The sequence below is a fragment of the Tupaia chinensis genome, unplaced genomic scaffold, assembly GCF_000334495.1.
Source record: "Tupaia chinensis unplaced genomic scaffold, TupChi_1.0 Scaffold000014_1, whole genome shotgun sequence".
In the NCBI taxonomy this organism is placed as follows: domain Eukaryota; kingdom Metazoa; phylum Chordata; class Mammalia; order Scandentia; family Tupaiidae; genus Tupaia; species Tupaia belangeri.
Genome location: NW_006159444.1, coordinates 5,835,279 through 5,853,022, shown reverse-complemented (window position 1 = coordinate 5,853,022; position 17,744 = coordinate 5,835,279). Strand labels below are relative to the sequence as shown.

The 17,744-nt window shown below is 43.0% G+C and overlaps 1 protein-coding gene across 1 annotated transcript in view; it reads left to right on the top strand.

The window, feature by feature from the left end:
• The window catches only part of MTHFD1L (methylenetetrahydrofolate dehydrogenase (NADP+ dependent) 1 like), a gene marked incomplete at its 5' end in the record, with an annotated part of 230,669 nt that overhangs the window by 41,157 nt on the left and 171,768 nt on the right, over positions 1 to 17,744 (top strand). Inside the window, 3 exon segments of the mRNA XM_027769896.1 lie at positions 4,864 to 4,955; positions 7,611 to 7,708; positions 10,507 to 10,680. Coding sequence (XP_027625697.1) covers positions 4,864 to 4,955; positions 7,611 to 7,708; positions 10,507 to 10,680 — 364 coding nt within the window.

Here is a 17,744-nt window from a genome sequence, read left to right as displayed (position 1 = left end):
AAAAAAAAAGAATGGATTCCTCAGTGACTGAGGTGCCCGTCTGAATTGCTTCAGATTCTCTACATTCAGAACTTTAAATTCGTTTAGAGATTGCATTTATTCCTATTACAAAAACAATGTAATGTTCATAAGTGAAAATTTGCAAGATAGAGAACAGTATAAAGAACCTAAATACCTTCTGATTTTTGTCACTCCATTTTTCTATATAAAAGCATTTAGCTTATTTATATTTGGCTATCATAGAAGGAAAAGAAAATAATATGATAGTACAATTGATTAAAGTTATTGGGGCCAACAGGTGGCGTAGCAGTTAAAGGACTGGACTCCCACATGATTGATCCTGGTTCATGTCCCGGACTTGGCAGCTTGAAACTCATGCCAAGTGTATGTGCAGGTGTGCCCAAATCCCAAGAGGTAAATGGAAGAAAAGGGATTGTGGTATGGCTATTTCCCCCTGCGCCCCCCTCCCCCCCAACAAGGGTTGATTTTTTTTTTTTTGCCTTCTGTCTCTCTGGCAAGTGCACACATCCTATAGCAAAAATGTCTCTCAAAAAATACTTAAAGTTACTGAAATTCAAATGAACAGTTTCTTCATGAAGGAAAATATTGGGTTCTACAGAATTCTTCTAAAGTTTAAAATATATGTGTATGTAGGTGTGCATATAAAAATAATTTAGAGATTGTTCTTAAAAATTTTGGTGGTTGTTGTCAATGGGCCCAACATTATTTTTTTAATGGACCAAAATGAACTTTGTAGGGAGCACATCTTAGTATGCTACTCATTAAAACATACCAGAAGAGGGCTGAGCTGTGGTGCAGTAAACACAATGCACTCTGTGGCGCTGACCCAGAAAGGTTCCAGATGAATATCTGGAGAGCTCCCCAAGGATGCCAGGCACACGCATGCCCATGGTCCAGGGCTGGATAAAGCTGCTGCATGAATCATGACCCTACTGGTAGTGCTGTTTCTGTCTCTCTGTCTCTCTTGTTCATGGAAGAAATAAATCAACTTAAAACCAGAAGGCAATGCCATGTGTTGAAAAAATTCAAAGCCAACTTGCCCAATTGGTGGAGGACATTGATTCATGAGTGTCTCGGTGACTGCCACTTTATCTGCTTCTGCTTTTGATATTTGTTGGCTGAGGTTTGGACTCATCGAGGGTCCACAAGAAAGGAAGTTTTACCTCGTCACAGGCTTCTGCTAGTATGCCAGGTTATAATTTCCTCTGCCCTGGTTTCTCATCAGTTCTAATTGTTGCTCTCTTTCACACATTTCTCAAGATTTCTAATGGATTCATTGTCCTGTTATCTGTTATTCAAACTGCTTGGGACCAAAAGTGTTTCAAATTTTTTAATACTGGAATATTTGCAAATAGAAAATGAGTAATGTTGAGGATGGGACCCAAGTACAAACATAAGAGTCACTTATTTTTTATATATACCTTATACACATAGCCTGAGGCAATTATACAATATTTTGGTATTGATGACAGTTTTTGGTTTGTTTTGTTATAAGGAACATGTACTTGCCAGAGAAAAGGAGAGAAAGAGAAAGTGAGCAGTCACCCCAAGGGGGGATGGCATGCTACAATCTCTTGTCCATTCTCCTCTTGGGATTTTGGTCTCTCACACACATGTGCCTGTTGTGATCCTCAGGTCACCAGGTCTGAGACTCAAACAGCTCAGTCAGCCACGTGGGATCTAGCCTCCTTAACCTCCAGGCCACCTGCTGGCTGGGTTCTTTGTCTGTGACCATCACCATGAGCTTAGGCATGGGATTTTCCACTAGATGGCATCAGGTCAGTGCTCAAAAACTTTCAGATTTTGAAGCATTTTGGATTAGGGAATTTTAAAAAAATTATTTATTTAATTTTATGTATTCATTCATTTCTTTTAATTTGGCCAGAGAGAGACACAGAGAGAGACAGAGAGAGAGGGAGAGTGAGGAAGCAAGCCACCAGGTCCAGGACTCGAAGCATGGTTGGCCATGTGGGAGTATCTAGCACCTTAACTACCATGCTACCTGCTGGTCCTGGATTAGGGATTTTTTTTTTTTTTTTTTTTTTTTGAGAGGTTTTCACTATAGGGCGCATGCGCTTGCCAGACAGACAGAGAGAGACAGAGAGACAGAAAGCGAGAAATCACCCCCCGGGGGGGATGGTCACGCCACAATTACTTCTCCTCCATTCTCCTCTTGGGATCTTGGGTGCACACGTGCCAGGTGTGAGTTTTAAGCCACCGGGTCCAGGACGCGAACCGCAGTTGACTACGTGGGAGCCCAGCGACATAGCCATTATGCTAACTGCTGGTTCCCAAGGGATTTTTAACATGCCTTTCAGTCACGTCAAGTGGCATTTTGGCTGAGAAGTGTTGTGTGTAATGCTTGCCACTTTCAACTAAAAACCGAGTTGGTTTTATTTTGTTAATCACCTACCTTTCACATAACTCATTATGCTTATTGAAATTATTTTGAAGATGATTTAGACATGTCTGGAGTTATATAGTTTTTCAAATTAGCATAGTCTCACTTTTGCTAGATTCTTTGCTGTGCAAATGATTACAGGAGGCATTTTTTTATCATAGAAATTTGTTGGTGAAATATTCCTCATTCATATGGGCATTTGTGATTATATTCTGAGAACATGCATGTATAAGTTAACATTATGTCGTTGGGAAAGTCATGATGTAGTTTTCTATCCAAATACCAGCTCCTGGAAGGTAGCCTTTATTACTTCTCTATGAAGGTAGAAGGAGAGAAGCATCCTTTTTTTCCATAGTAGCTGGACAGGATCAAAGGCCAGATCTCTAGTGGTTAAAACAAAACCCAGCAAATCTCTCTCATCCCCGAGACTCTTGGCTTTTGCCTAAATGACTTGTAAACCGAAGCGTTGCTAATCTTGAAACAATCCCTGAGGGATGTGGTTTTCTAAAACCCTAAATACAATTGACAATTGAATATCACAAAACACATACTCTAAGTGTTTTGTGCTCTTTCTTGGAAAGCACTGTCAGCAAAAATGGGTAATTGAAGGGTAGAGTGGTCCAAAAGAAAATAGTTTCTTTATCCGAAAAATTGGCTTTTAGAAAGATTTCTTTTCTCTAACAGACGATTTAGGTGAAAAAACTTTGCATGTGTCTTTACTCTGCATACATTTTAGAAGTCCTAAGTAAGAGAAGGAAAAGTAAGGTTTTTATCACCATCTTTCTGTTTTAAGGACCAAGTAATCCTTAAAGTTCATATCCTAAAATGGAATTTCTAAATTTTGATGGAAATTTTGTTATGTCACTTTATTTTTTAGGAGCTATTTATTTAATTTTATGTATCATTTTTGTTTTTAAATTTGCTACAGGGTATGCATGCTCACCAGAGGTGACAGGGAGGGGAGAGAGTGGGAGAGGAAGCAGGTCGCCGGTTTCAGACCTTGAACCGCAGTCAGCCATGTGAGAGTCTAGCATCTTAGCTGCCAGCCCCTGTTAAATCACTTCTATGGCAGGGTTTTTGAAATGATTAAAGAAAGCCTGATTTTTCACTTAACACTTTGGCTAGGCATATAAGAAGTTTTGTCCCCTCACCCAACCTTTTTATTTATTTATTTATTTATTTATTTATTTAAGATTTCTAATTAATTTATTTAATAAGAATGAGAGAGAGACAGACAGATACACTGGACAGGGTCTGCACACTGTGATCTTCCCCTAGCCTTGCAGCCAGCCAGGATCATGTGAGCACACTCCGCATGTTCAGGTAGACCCAGGGCACGAACTCACAGCCTGCCCTTATGGCCTCCAGTATCATGTGGCAGAGCCCCATCGCCGGTGCCACCACGTGGGCCTTGTCCCCCTTACGTCATGTGGTCACAAACAGTCTCTTTGATTTCTTATGTGTTAACCCAGTAGAGATTACAGATCCCTGCTGGTGAGATGAAGCCCCGCTGTGTCAGAGTTCAGGATAGGAAGTAAAACATACCCTAATCTTTTTCTTTCAAGCATTGCTTTCTTCTTACGTTGTTATGGGAAGTATGTACTCGCCAGAGAGAGATGGAGAGAGAAAGTGAAAAAGCACCCTCTAAGAGGGACGGCCATGCCACAGTCCTTTCTCCATTCCCCCTTTGGGATTTTGGGCTTACGCATATAGACACCAGGTGTGTTTTTGAAGCTGCCAGGTTTGAACCATACAGTCAGCCATGCAGGATCCAGCTGCCTCAACTACCATGCTGCTGGGTGGCCCTCAGGTATTTTTACTTCAATAATTTAAATCCACACGCTGTATACCAAGTACTTTATACACCGTATCACATTTCATTTTCGCAAAACTCTGTGATGTTGATACTACACACGGTAATAACAGTCTCATAGTCACAATGGCCAGGTCAATAGAGGAATGGCTTTCACCCAGGCCTCACTGTGAAGTCTGTGGCCTAGTCTGCGGGTGACGTGGTCTCCACATTAGCTATCCCAAGTGTTCGTTATAAATTCTCTTGAACTACTGTTCACGTCTCTAATTATGCCACATTTCAAAACTAACAATATGATATTCAGGTTGTTTGAGGAGACTGTCTGCCAAGATATTTTCTCTGGTTCAGTGTGAGATCTGATTTCCCAGAACATAGTGTGCTTTATAACATTCAGCACGCATTTATCCCAGGTGGGTACTTGGAGGGACGCGTCTCTAATATAAAATACAAAGCAAGTCCAGTTGAGAGCCCCACAGCTGGACCAGAGGTGACCGGCCTGCAGCTACGCCCTGACACCTTCACGTCCTTGGCTGAAAACGAGACCATTTTCACTGTGCTCGTTCTTTATAAGGAGCGATTGGCGATGAATGACGACATGCTGACACGTCTTTACTCAACCTTTTTACAGGGAAGCTTGGATGTGGTCCTCCTGGGGCACCGTTTAGTGGACTCATTGCGGAAGGCGATGTGGGTCTCCTGGCTGCAGCTCTGCGGATACAGGTTTGTGGGACGTAGCCTTTTGAGAATGTCGAGTTCAGTGCTTTGATTGATAATCATGAACATTTTGCCCAGTGTTTTCTGTTTACAGGCTGCGGTGTTTAATACTTCACATAGTGTCAGGCCGGGTTGGTAAAGGAGGAAATGTAGACTTAGGAAAATTAAGTTACAAGACCAGCAGATGGCGTAATGATCACTTCGCTGGACTCCCACGTAATCAACCCCAGTTGGAGTCTCAGACCCAGCGGCTTATAACTCAACACTGGGCATGTGTGCATGCATGTCCAAAATCCCAAGAGGAGAATGAAGGAGAAGGGTTGCGGCATGGCCCTCCCCCCTGGGGATGGGTGATTTCTCACTTTCAGTCTCTTTGTCTCTTTCTGACTCTCTGGCAAGTGCATGCACCTTATAGTGAAAATCTCTCTTAAAAAAAAATAAATAAATCACTTATGATTACATGACAGATGTGGGGCAGGAGCCCAAGTCAGGGTTTATATATCACTTACCCACTGCTGTGTAAGCAATTACTCCCAAAATTCAGCAACTTAAAACAACATTTATTGTCTCAGTTTCTTGGGTCGGAGATGTGAGAGACTAGCTGGATGGTTCTGATTCAGGACTTCTCATGACATGGGCATTAAGATGTCAGCTAGGGCTGCAGCCACCTGTAGTCTGGACAGGGTGGGAGGAGCCTCTTCCAAAATAGTGCACTACCTGCTATTGGCATTTGATATTTAGCTCCTCATTGCCTACCTGCAGGGTGCGCTAGATCCCTGTCACGTGGTCTCTCCATAGGACTGCAACGTGGCAACTAACTTCACCGAGAATGAGCCAGAGAGCAAGAACCTGGTCTCCAAAATCACACATCACCTCCTCCTTTCATGCTGTTCCTTAGAAGCAAGTCACTAAGTCTAGTTCATATTTCAAGGAAAAGAGAATTGGATACATCTATTGAAGACAGAAGTATTTTTTAAATGAATTATTTATTTAATTCCATTTGTTGTTATTATTTTTTTAATTTGACCAGAGAGAGATAGAAAGGGAAGGGGAGAAACCAACCTGCCAGGTCCCGGACAGGAACTGCAGTAAGCCACGTGGGAATCCAGCACCCTTAAACACCACACCACCTGCAAGCCCATTGAAGATATTATTAAAGAATCTGTAGGCATCTTTTTGAACTGTCGTCATGTATGTGACATAAAAACCAAGGTCCCCTGGCTCTCCACCACGCAAGTGGAGTGTTCTAATGGCGCCAGGCCAGCATTGGTGGGTTCTGATGGACGGTACTGGCATGAGTTAACAATAGAGAAACTTCCACCCCTAGGCACTGCCACAGCAGAAGGAAAAGAAGTACATTTTAGTTCATTTCTTTGATACATTCAAAATAATATACGATTAAAACTTTGTACCTCTCAAATGGAATGTATGATGTTTTTGTAAGGATTATAAGTTCCATTTCAATTGAAGCAAAATTTTATTTTCACTTATTTTTACCTTATTTATAATTTATATATGAACATACTAGGTTGTTGGGAAATTGACTATGTATTTTTCTATGGAAAAAATGCATCATGACTTTCTGGACGACCCAATATATATATATATATATATATGCATTTAGTATAAATGTATATGTGTGTGTGTGTGTGTGTGTGTGTGTGTGTATAGTTGTCCAGAAAGTCATCTTTTGTGAAGACTTAAGCTATTTTTTAAAATCATTTGTGATCCACATTTAATTGTTGTATACCCTTGAAAGCAGACAATATGGTTTTTCAAAGGATGCATTCAGTATGTACAGTCAAACCAAGATATGACCATATGCGTCGTTTTCTATAGAGAACTTTACATTCTTACATCTGTATTCTCTTAGCCCCTCCCCTGCCCCTGTACTATCCACCTGTCTGTCCACTGTCCTTGCTGTTGTCCTCCCGCCACTCTATCTTTGGCTGTTCCCATTTCTGCCATAGAGTACAGCCATTCGGCATGTAGAGCAGGATCTCGTGTACACATGTGTCTTTCATCATCTACCGTTAAATCTTGTTTATATCAAGTGACAGGGACTCAGTGTTCCTTATGGCTGAGTAATATTCCATTGTGTGTAGGTGCCACTATCAGTCCAGTCACCCATTCTTGGGCACCTAGGTTGATTTTCAGTCCAGTCACCCATTCTTGGGCACCTAGGTTGATTTTCAGTCCATTCATCCATTCTTGGGCACCTAGGTTGATTTTCAGTCCATTCATCCATTCTTGGGCACCTAGGTTGATTTTCAGTCCAGTCACCCACTCTTGGGCACCTAGGTTGATTTTCAGTCCGTCACCCATTCTTGGGCACCTAGGTTGATTGCACATCTTACCAATTGTGACTAATGCTGCAATAAACACGGATGTGCAAGTATCTTTCTGCCTGCTTTCCTATCCTTTAGGTAAAGACCAAGCCATTTTAATAGGGGTCATATCTCAGATTTTCCTTTGTAAGAAAAATCTACAAAGCTAAATACATGTGAATACATTCATCCCTACTGTTTACTTGCATTGTTGGGTGACTCATCACATTGTTGGGTGTTTCATCACACGCATGCTCAGTATTTCTGTGGTTTATGGGCATGTCCTGCAGTTTTTGCTTTTGTGACACCTGTTTTCCTCTCTGTCCCACTGAAGAATATGGTCAGTAGTGGAAGGAGGTGGCTTCGAGAACAGCAGCACAGGAGGTGGCGACTTCACTGCCTGAAACTCCAGCCTCTCTCGCCTGTCCCAAGGTAACAGGGGGGTTTGTTTATACTGATGTCAGCGCGGCCATGTACCTTAGATATCAAAATGGAGGCAGTGGGTGGGGGAACTCGAGGTGTAGTGATTTCTCTAGTCATTCAGGTGCCACGCTATTTCCCCACCTGTAACTCCTTCAAAATGAAATCATCATGAACATGTTTACCATATTCTATCCATTCTTGTTTTGTTTTGTTTTTTGTTTTTTGTTTTTTTGAGAGGTTTTCGCTATAGGGCGCATGCGCTCCCCAGACAGACACATAGAGACAGAAAGCGAGAAATCACCCCCCAGGGGGGATGGTCACGCCACAATCCCTTCTCCTCCATTCTCCTGTTGGAATCTTGGGCACACACGCACACGCGCCCGGCGTGAGTTCTAAGCCACCGAGTCCAGAACGCGAACCACGGTCGACCACGTGGGAATCTAGCGACATAACCATTACGTTAACTGCTGGTTCCCCCTATCCATTCTAAGAATGTAAACCTTTTCGTTTCATTTCAGGAATGTGTCCTATATGCAATGACAATGTTTTGTTTTCTTAGTCATTCAGAAAACAGTGGTTTTAGATTTGACAAAATACAATAATGCAGTATTTGGAATATGCTTTTCGGTTTTAGAAATACCCTACACATATATCCGTTTGTTCTTGAGGTTTGTGTAGGTTTTTATCTGGGTATAAAGAGACCCACCAAATCCTGGAAACGGAGCTCAGCTCTCGTTAGAACTGCACGTCGGGATAGTCCATGGTCGTTAGGGTGGATATTTTCTTCACGGTGTGAGTGAGCTCTAAGCTTCGCTCTTTCTGTACAGTTGGGAGCTACATTAGGACATAATCGTAGCATGTGACTTAGAATAATGAGTGAATGTGAAGGCTGAGCCTGAGGCCTGCGTTTCCCAGCACCATCCTGAGGCTTTCCTGCCCCATTCCCTTATCCTCGTGCTGGGGTACCCCAGGGAATCTGGTCCAGCAACGTTGGAGTGCACAGTGCCAAGTAGATAATGCACAAGCAACTAATATTCTACTCGATAACTAGGCGCTTTTAGACATGACCTCTGTTTCCTTGAGAAGCCAGCTAGATATTATGGTTCCGCTATGCCCATCGTGCTGGTGAAACCCTGCTTATTCCTGTAACAGACTAAATGTCTTACTCATACTCTGCTCATGTTAATACATAAATGCCAGCGAGGAGTGTCATTCTTTGTAACACCATCCCTACAGTGGTACAATATGTCGTACAAAAGACCTTATTCTTCGCAGTTATTTATGTTGTTATAGGCCCTTAGGTTTCACAATTCAATTAATAAATTGTACGTACAGACCATTTTTCTTACATTTAGACCGTACTAAATTGTAGAACAAACATCTCTCAGTGTAAATTCTTCTTGGAGGGGAAAAAGTACTTTAATTGCTTCATCAGATTTTATTTCTGAAGCCACCGGAGAAAGAAAGGCAGGATGAGTAGTTTCTTTACACATCAAGCAAAAAGTCAAAATGTCACTCTAACTGTTTAGCCAGTGGAGAGAAAACCTTAGAGCTTTTCCATAATTAGACTGTTTGGTTTAGGAGACTGTTGGAGGAGAGAAAGAGAAGAAAAAGGTAGAGTGAAGTAGGCTCTAGAAGGTAAAGGTTGGGTGGTGGGCAATGCGAAGGGGGTACACAGGGTAGGCATGGCAGGGCAGGGGGTTCCCTGGGAAGCCCAGAGCTCAGTCCACCCCCAGCCCAAGGCTTCTCTCCCTTCTCCCACCTTCCTGGGATCCCTTTGGGAAAGTCCAGTGGAGGTAAGCTTCATGTGACCCAGGACACTCATGTCAGACTCTCACAGGGTCCTGGAAGCCAGCACGGTAGCTGTCGTGGGAGGGCCCAGAGCAGATTGTGGCAGTAGCAGAGGCACCAGCATGCCGCAGGAAGTGCTCCCAGGAGACCCAGGGAGTGACTGTGCTCTGATGTGACTCTTTAGGGCAGATCCCTGGTCCTTGCGCTCCCTGGCTCGAGGCTCTCTCCAGGTTAGCCTTGCTGCCAGGGAGTAAGTGTGCCTTCCAGTTCTCACTCTCGACAGATAGCCAGTCAGACAGACGGACAGCCTGACCCCCTGTAACAAACGACCGCCCCACAAGGCTCTCTAGAGGTGATACAGCACTCACTGGGATTTGGCCCCTTCTGGAGGATAAGCAGAGGTTTCTTGTCATGCCAGGAAAACGGCATTGTGTGCCCAGGATCTCTGCATTCCCCAGGCTCATGTTGAGCTTCAGGCCCTGGGTTCTTTTACCAGCAGTTATTTGATTAATAAAATATTGTGAAATATGATTTTGGACTAGAGGTAGGAAACGGGAAAGTATGGACACAGATAAAATAGCGTTTCCACCTTTTTTAATAGCCAGGAGACACTTGCGGCTCACCCAGCAGGAGAGCATTGTGCACCAGCCCTTCGGCTCATGATTAACAACTACAGCGAGGACCTACAAGCGTGCTCTGGGAAGGAGTCCCACTCACAGGAGCCCCTAGTACGCGTGGTGATGGGCAGGGCTCTCTCCCTGTGATATAGGTGTTAGCTGGTACCTGGACACCACTCTAGGATCTCCGTGAGCTCTTCAGAGTTACAACTCTAAAAAATAGCGTTTTCTCATGCATGTTAATTGTTTGCAGTTGTGTTTAATCCTGCCCGGGAGAAAGGACCACAAAGCCATTGCGGTGATTTAATGGTTGGCGTGGTGTCTGCCTGTTTTTCACTCCAGTCACGACCACCTAAGCTGAGAAGTTTCTTGCCACTTCTGTGTTTTCTTTCTCCTCAGCGATATTGAGATTTCAAGAGCACAGACTCCAAAAGCCGTGGATGTCCTTGCCAAGGAGATAGGATTGCTTGCAGATGAAATTGAAATCTATGGTAAAAGCAAAGCCAAAGTACGTTTGTCCCTGCTGGAAAGGTTAAAGGATCAAGCAGATGGAAAATACGTCCTCGTAGCTGGGTAAGCTTCCATGTACGATCCGCTTTCCTAAGGGGACATGTTTCTAAAACTCTCTTGCTATTTGTCTCTGTCCGCATACCTCTCAGATTTATCCTCTTCTCTAATTTGACATTAGTTTGTCCATTTCACTTGGCCTTCATTCATTTGGCATGAGGTAAGTTTTTATTTTCAGTGCAGAGCGAATGAGTCTCCTCTACAAAATATGATGTATGACCAGTTGCTGACGGAGGGATTTGCTTTTTGTTTCTCCTACCATATTGTGGTCACTCCTGCCTCCACCCTTGGCTTTTGCATTTCGTTTCTCATGATGAAAAGCGAGATAAGAATGGAAAGTAAAATATTTTGAGACAAGCAGGGTTACACTGATTTCACGTTATTTGTTTTGGTATTCTATGTAGAAATAATATTATGGTGGAAAATGCACAAATTGCTGTGTAAAATTCACATCTTTCTATTGAAATCCATGGCGTTTCTTATTTGTATACTCTCATATCAAAAACTCATTATTTCTTTTTCTTTTCTAACTTTTGAAAACTAACGTTGAGCCATGTTCATTTGTGTGACTTCTTTAGTGAACAGTGGGTTGTGTACCTAGCTCCGCGAGAGGGTACGGAACTATCTCACTGTTCTTTCTCTTTTTCAGTTCTCTCCTTTCTTTTCCTTTCTGGATTGCTAGAGCGTGCATGTGCTCACCAGAGAGAGAGAGAGCGAGCACCCCCCAATGATGTGTGGTTATGCCACAGTCCCTTCATTGCCCTTTCCCCAACCCGTCATAATTCTAACCCAGCATGCACACATGTCCGGTGTGAGAGTGCTTTCCTGAACCACCGGGACCGGGATTCAAACTGCAACAGCCATGCAGAATCCAGCTCCCTTCATCACTAGGCGACAGGGCAGGCCCACCATTTCCTTGCCTACATAACATCCCATTGCTCACTTCTGAGCTTCCTCGGTATGTTGGGGACAGGAGGTGGGGTGAGGGGCAGTGACAATGCCTGCTGTACACGTGGAGTCTTCTGTATCTTCCCAGCTCTCTTGACTCCAGTGAGAAGTGCTGTGAATGTCCAGCATCTTTTTACTTCATCAGAGCTCTTGAGGCAGAAAAATGGGAACATGACAGAGACGTTTTAGAATTTAACCAATTGTGTACTGAGGGTGTTTACACCTTTGGCCATTGTAAACAGTGCAAGTTCGTGTCTGTCCAGCTGTCTCCTCTGGGAAAAGCCCTAGATGTGAGTTCAGTTATTTACGATGACAAATAAGCAAGGTATCCACACTACCAACTCCTAGTGGGATAACAATGTCTCCCTGTCCCTGTCCCCTCCCTCTTAACTTCCTGCCTCCCCTTCCCTCTCTTTTTCCTTCTCCTCTGTTAGTGTTTTGGAAGAGGACCAGACAGAGTTGCTCAGTGGCTGGGCTTTGAAGCGTGTCAGTTGCCTGTGGCCTCAACCTTCTCCCTAGACTTCCGGGCTTGTGGCAGGTGGACTCCTAAGTCTTTTTCCAATCCATCACCCCCACCTAATGGTCCCCACCACTGCCTGCTGTGGGGAGATATCGGCCCCTCCTGCAGGACCCTCCAACCCCATGCGTGGCATAACTGGCTCCGTGGCTGGAAGGGCTTGGCTGTGCTTGCCACCTGAGTGCCTCGTTGGTCCCTCGCTAGTCAGTCGTGTTTGTCCTGGGTGTGCTTGAGGCAAATGTGTTTACAGTGTCTACACAGCCTGGGGGACAGCAAGAACTTTGAGAATGTCTTGGAAAATCCTCCAATTTCGTTCCCTTCTCCTTCAGGCTTTGGACAGCCTTGGTGGGTGGGTGCACTGGTTTCTCGCTGTTGAGGTGGGAGGGCTGAAGCAAGACTCAGGAGGATGTGTCTCTGTTTATGAAAAAGGAACTGTGCGGCCTTTTGCAGCAGAGTGGCTGTGATTTACACCCTTTTTGGCCTGTCAGTATTGTAAGTAAAAGCAGAGCTCCAGGCCCAGCCATTGCACACAGTGGTAGCACTAGTGCCCTGCAGTGCTGGAAGTCACATGGTGCCTGCGGTTTGGATCCTGGGTTAGCGTGAGAAAAATGCTGGTGTGCTTGTGGGTGCCCAGGACATGAGGCGCTGGCGGGCTGGAGAAGAGGGATTGTGGCACGATGAGACCCTCTGCTTGCTCTCTTTCTGTCTCTCTCATGCTCACAGGCATGCACTTTCTGTCATAAAACATAAAGGAAAAAATGTAAACATAGGCCAGCCTCCTAGTTTAGTGGTTAAGTGATCCAAAGCTCACATGGTGAGCCACGGTTTAAATCGTGGCCCTGGCGGCTTGGAAAACACACTGGGCACATGTGCATGCAGGCTTAAAATCCCTGTGGGATGGAGAAATGGACAAGGGATTGCAGCGTGACCACACCCTATTGGAAGGTGCTTCACTCTCTCCCCTGTCTGCCCTCCATCTTAGTATCTTTCTTTAGGGAGCACACGCCCTCTGGCAATTAAAAAAGAAAAAGAAAAAGATCCATAAATTTAGATATGGCCCTATCTTGTTTTTTTTGTTTGTTTTTTTCTTTTTGGGAGAGGTTTTTGCTATAAGGTGCATGTGCTTGCCAGAAAGATAGATAGAAAGTGAAAAATCATCCCCAGGGGGGATGGCCATGCCACAATCCCTTCTCCTCCATTCTCCTCTCGGGATCTTGGGTACGCACGCACACGTGCCCAGCGTGAGTTTTAAGCCACCAGGTTCAGGACTCAAACTGCGGTCGGCTACGTGGGAGTCCAGCGACATAGCCATTATGCCAACTGCTGGTCCCAATATGGACCTATCTTTAGCAGGGAACACAGAACTGGCACTTCTCACTGTTACCTAGTTTCTAGCTTGAGTCAAGCCACCAAGGCCTATGGGAGCGCACAGGTAGCAGTCCTGACGGCAACCACAGTCCGTGCTACTTGGTACCCAGTACAGCCCCGTTGAGGTATCTTCACCAGTATTGATGTGTAAGACTGAGCCGAAGCTGGCCTGCCATGCTGTAAATAGAAATGGAAGTTAAACGTGAATTTTCAAGTTCAGATTTCACACCAAGTGATCGATAGCTCTTTTTTTGAATTTGTGATTTAAGTTCCTCTACCTAACAAAGACCTTGGAAGAAACAGAAATTAAATGGTGTTCCATTTAATTTCTTTTTGGTGGGGGGAACCTGTGAGGTTACAGTACTGATACACCAGGGTACTTCAAAAAGTGTGTGGAAAAATGAAATTAAACTCTGTGTTTATTTTGGTGAAAAATTTTGAAATCCATGTATACTTCTTTTTTTTTTTAAGAAAGGTTTTTGCTAAAGGGCACATGTACTTGCCAGAGAAACAGAGACAGAGAGACAGAAAGTGAGAAATCAACCCCTGGGGGGATGGCCACAACATAATCTCTTTTCCTCCATTCTCCACTCAGGATTTTGGGCGTGCACACACACGTGCCCGGTGTGAGTTTTAAGCCACTGGGTCTGGGACTCGAACTGTGGTCCACTACGTAGGAGTCCAGCAACATAACCATTACGCCATCTGCTGGTCCCCGTACTTTTCTCCTAGTACACATTTCCATTTTGAAGACTCTTTATATATACATCTATATCAGAGCTTGAAGAATTTTAGAACATAGATACCACAACATAGTATATATTCCTCTCCAATAGCACTACAATTGATACATGTTTTAAGTTTCAAATTGTATTCAGTATCTAATGCTTTAATAACTGGATGATCAGCTTGAACATAATTATTTATAATCTAAAATGAAAACTGAAGTTGAAATGAAAATCACCTTCCTACTTTTTTCTTCTTTTTAAATTTTTTTATAATTATTTTTAAATTTTTATTTCTTGTTCTTCTTCATTTTGATCAGAGAGAGATAGAGAGAGAGAGAGAGAAAGCAAGCTGCCAGGTCAAAGACTTAAACCATGGTCAGCCATGTGGGAGTCTAGCCCCTCAACCACCACACCACCTGTTGGCCACCCTGTTTTTTTTTGTTAGTTTCCTATAGAGCATGTGAACTGGTCAGGGAGAGACAGTAAGGAAGAGAGAGGGAAAGCGAAAAATCACTCTCCAGGGGGGATGGCCATTGCAATCCACTCTCCATTCTCTTCTTAGGAGTTTGGGTATACACACGCACCCACCTGGCATGGATTTTCAAGCCCCTGGGTCTGGGACTTGAACCATACAGTGGGCCATGTAGGATCCAACCACCTCAATTTCCAAGCCATCCTCTGGCCCTTGCCTCCCTAACTTTATGTTTGATCAGGCCATTTCATTTTTCTCAGCATCCTTTTTAATTCAGAAAATAGCACTGGCTTAGTATAAAAATGCATTGTAAAGAAAGGCAAAAAGACAGAGAAAACAAAATCCCGCTTTACTCCGAAGTGTTAAAAATGTTTATATTTCTTTCCAGGATTTTATCTATCTATCCATCCTTTTTACATATTGAGATTAGGTTATAAATACCATTTTGTGACCTGCCTTTTTCTCTAAACACCGTCACATAAATCTTTTCTAGGCTTTAGAAGAATTAAAAAATCCATGTAATTTCTCAATAAACCTAAATAGTAATATATTTGTTAGTGTACACTTGAATTTATGCATAAATGTGATTTAACTATATCAACAGTGGGATTAAAATATAAAACAAAGAGTTTTTTTTAAGTCTAGTATTAAAAGAACCCAAATGCAGAACAGAGAGATTCTTTTTACAAAGTCGTTCTGCAGGCTTTCGGCTTTCCTGTTGAGTTAAAATCATCTGTGTCTCATCAGCTACACATCGCGTGGTATTTACACCTACACATCGCTTGATTTGCTTTGCCTGACAAAATGAGAAGTATTGGGAATTGTTTGGGGAAATGTGCCAGAAGAATCTTAGGGGCCCTTGAGTTTTGCAGACTTTCCCAGTTACACTAATGAAAAAGAATTCATTTCTGGGTGAGCTCTGCACTCCGCGTGCAGCTGCCCGGCACTTGGTTGTGGACGCCATCTCCACTGGGTTTTCATTTTCTTTGCAGAAGTTTCTAGAATTTCTCTGAATTGCTTGGACAGAACTTTTTTTTTTTTAAAGAAGCCTTAACTGGTCTATGAATAGACTGAATTTCACATGAAAGAAAAGTCAAAATCATTCACATCAATTTGTCCTTTTTTTGTTTTTCTGCAGAATTCCAAATGTCTTATTTATTATTATTATTATTATTATTATTGTTATTATTTTGTACAATGTACAAACCCCTTATGGTGATACAATGCCAAAATGACTTTGACAAACTTGTAAAATTTTGCCTTTCTGCCTTGGGTAACTATTTAAATACCTAAATTCTTTTATTTGTATTACTTTTAAAAGAAACCTCAACTGAAGTGTATTTGAATAATTTGCCTCAGTCAAGTCCAGTGACAGGCACAACTACATTGATTGTATTTTTGTTTGTTTGTTTGTTTTTTTAGAGAAATTTTTGCTATAGGATGCATGTACTCACCCGAGAGACCGAGTGAGAAAGAGAAACAGAAACCGAGAAATCACCCCCTTTGGGGCTGGCCATGCCACAATCCATTCTCCTCCATTCTCCTCTCGGGATTTTGGGCGCACACAACACACACACACACACACACATGCCCAGCTTGAGTTTTATGAGTTTTATGTCCAGAACTCGAACCGCATTCAACTATGGAGTGCAGCGATGTAACCATTTCTCCATCTGCTGGTTCCTGAACTGTAGTTTTTACAACAGATAATCAAAGGCTTTTTAAAACCTTCCAAATCATGAAGATGCTTGAGATGAGTGATATTTATTTGTGTTTGCTATGTGAGCATACAGTTATGGAGTTCATAGTTGGGCCCAGGGCTAATGACTATAATAGTCTTCAACAGCTTCTGGGTGTGGGTTTCGAAATTTTACCTCCTCTCTCTGTAGGAGCAATCCTGTTGACCTCTGAGTAAGAGTAAACTTATTTCAGATTATGTCCCGGGCTTCACAGAGCATAGAATACAGAATATGTTGTGGTATCTATTTTCTGAAATTCTTCGAGCTCTGATACAGATGTATATATCAGGAGTCTCCTTTACTGTAGTTTATCATAAGTAATGATGATCTTAGAAAAGGTGTCATTCCATGGCTGGCCCCTTACGTGCAGGGGTTAGGCCCTGTGCACTGGGAGCTGGATTCCATATGGCCAACCCCAACTTGGAATCCTGACTCTAGAAGCTCTACAAAACACACCAGTGCATGAAAGCATGTACCCAGAATCTCAGTGAAATAAAGGAATGGAGAAAAGGGATTGCAGTGTGACAGGCCCCATGTGTGTGTGTGTGTGTGTGTGTGTGTGTGTGTGTGTGTGTGTAGGTGGGAGGTCCTATCTCTCTCTCTGGCAAGCACATGTACCCTCTGACAATTAAATAAAAAAAGATGGAATAATGCTTACGTTGCTGGACTTCAGTGTAGTCGACCATGATTTGAGTCCTAGACCCAGAGGCTTAACATTCACTTAGGATACGTGTGCATGTGTGCCCCAAATCCCAAGGGGAGACTGGAAGAGAAGGGACTGTGGCGTGGCCATCCCCCCTGGGGTTGATTTCTCGCTTTCCGTCTGCCTGTCTCTCCAACGAGCACATACGCCCTACAGCAAAAATCTCTCCAAAAGGAAAGAAAGAAAAGGTGTCATTCTGCCAACTATTTTTTTTTAAATTTTTTATTTTATTTTATTTTATTTTCTCCTCTGCCCTGAGTAGGTGATAGGAAATCGTGGAGAGTGGACGTCATCCTTGACTTCAGCAAGACAGACAGGTCAGGAAGCGTAGTGTATCTGATGCCAGCTGGAACGTCACGTGCACCTTGCGCAATAAACGCTGAGAGGTATCAGGGAAGGAGCACGTACATTCACTTGGAGAAGTTGAGAGAGGCAATGAACAAAACCCACGGGTTTATCCCCATAAACTTTAAGCTTTTATATTTAAAAAAAAAAAAATTGGAGAACTTGATACTCATTCTTTTCTAAATCAGTGCCTTGGAATCTGAGCTAAGGATAGTGGAGAAAAAAATTAAACCAAACTTTGATACCAAAA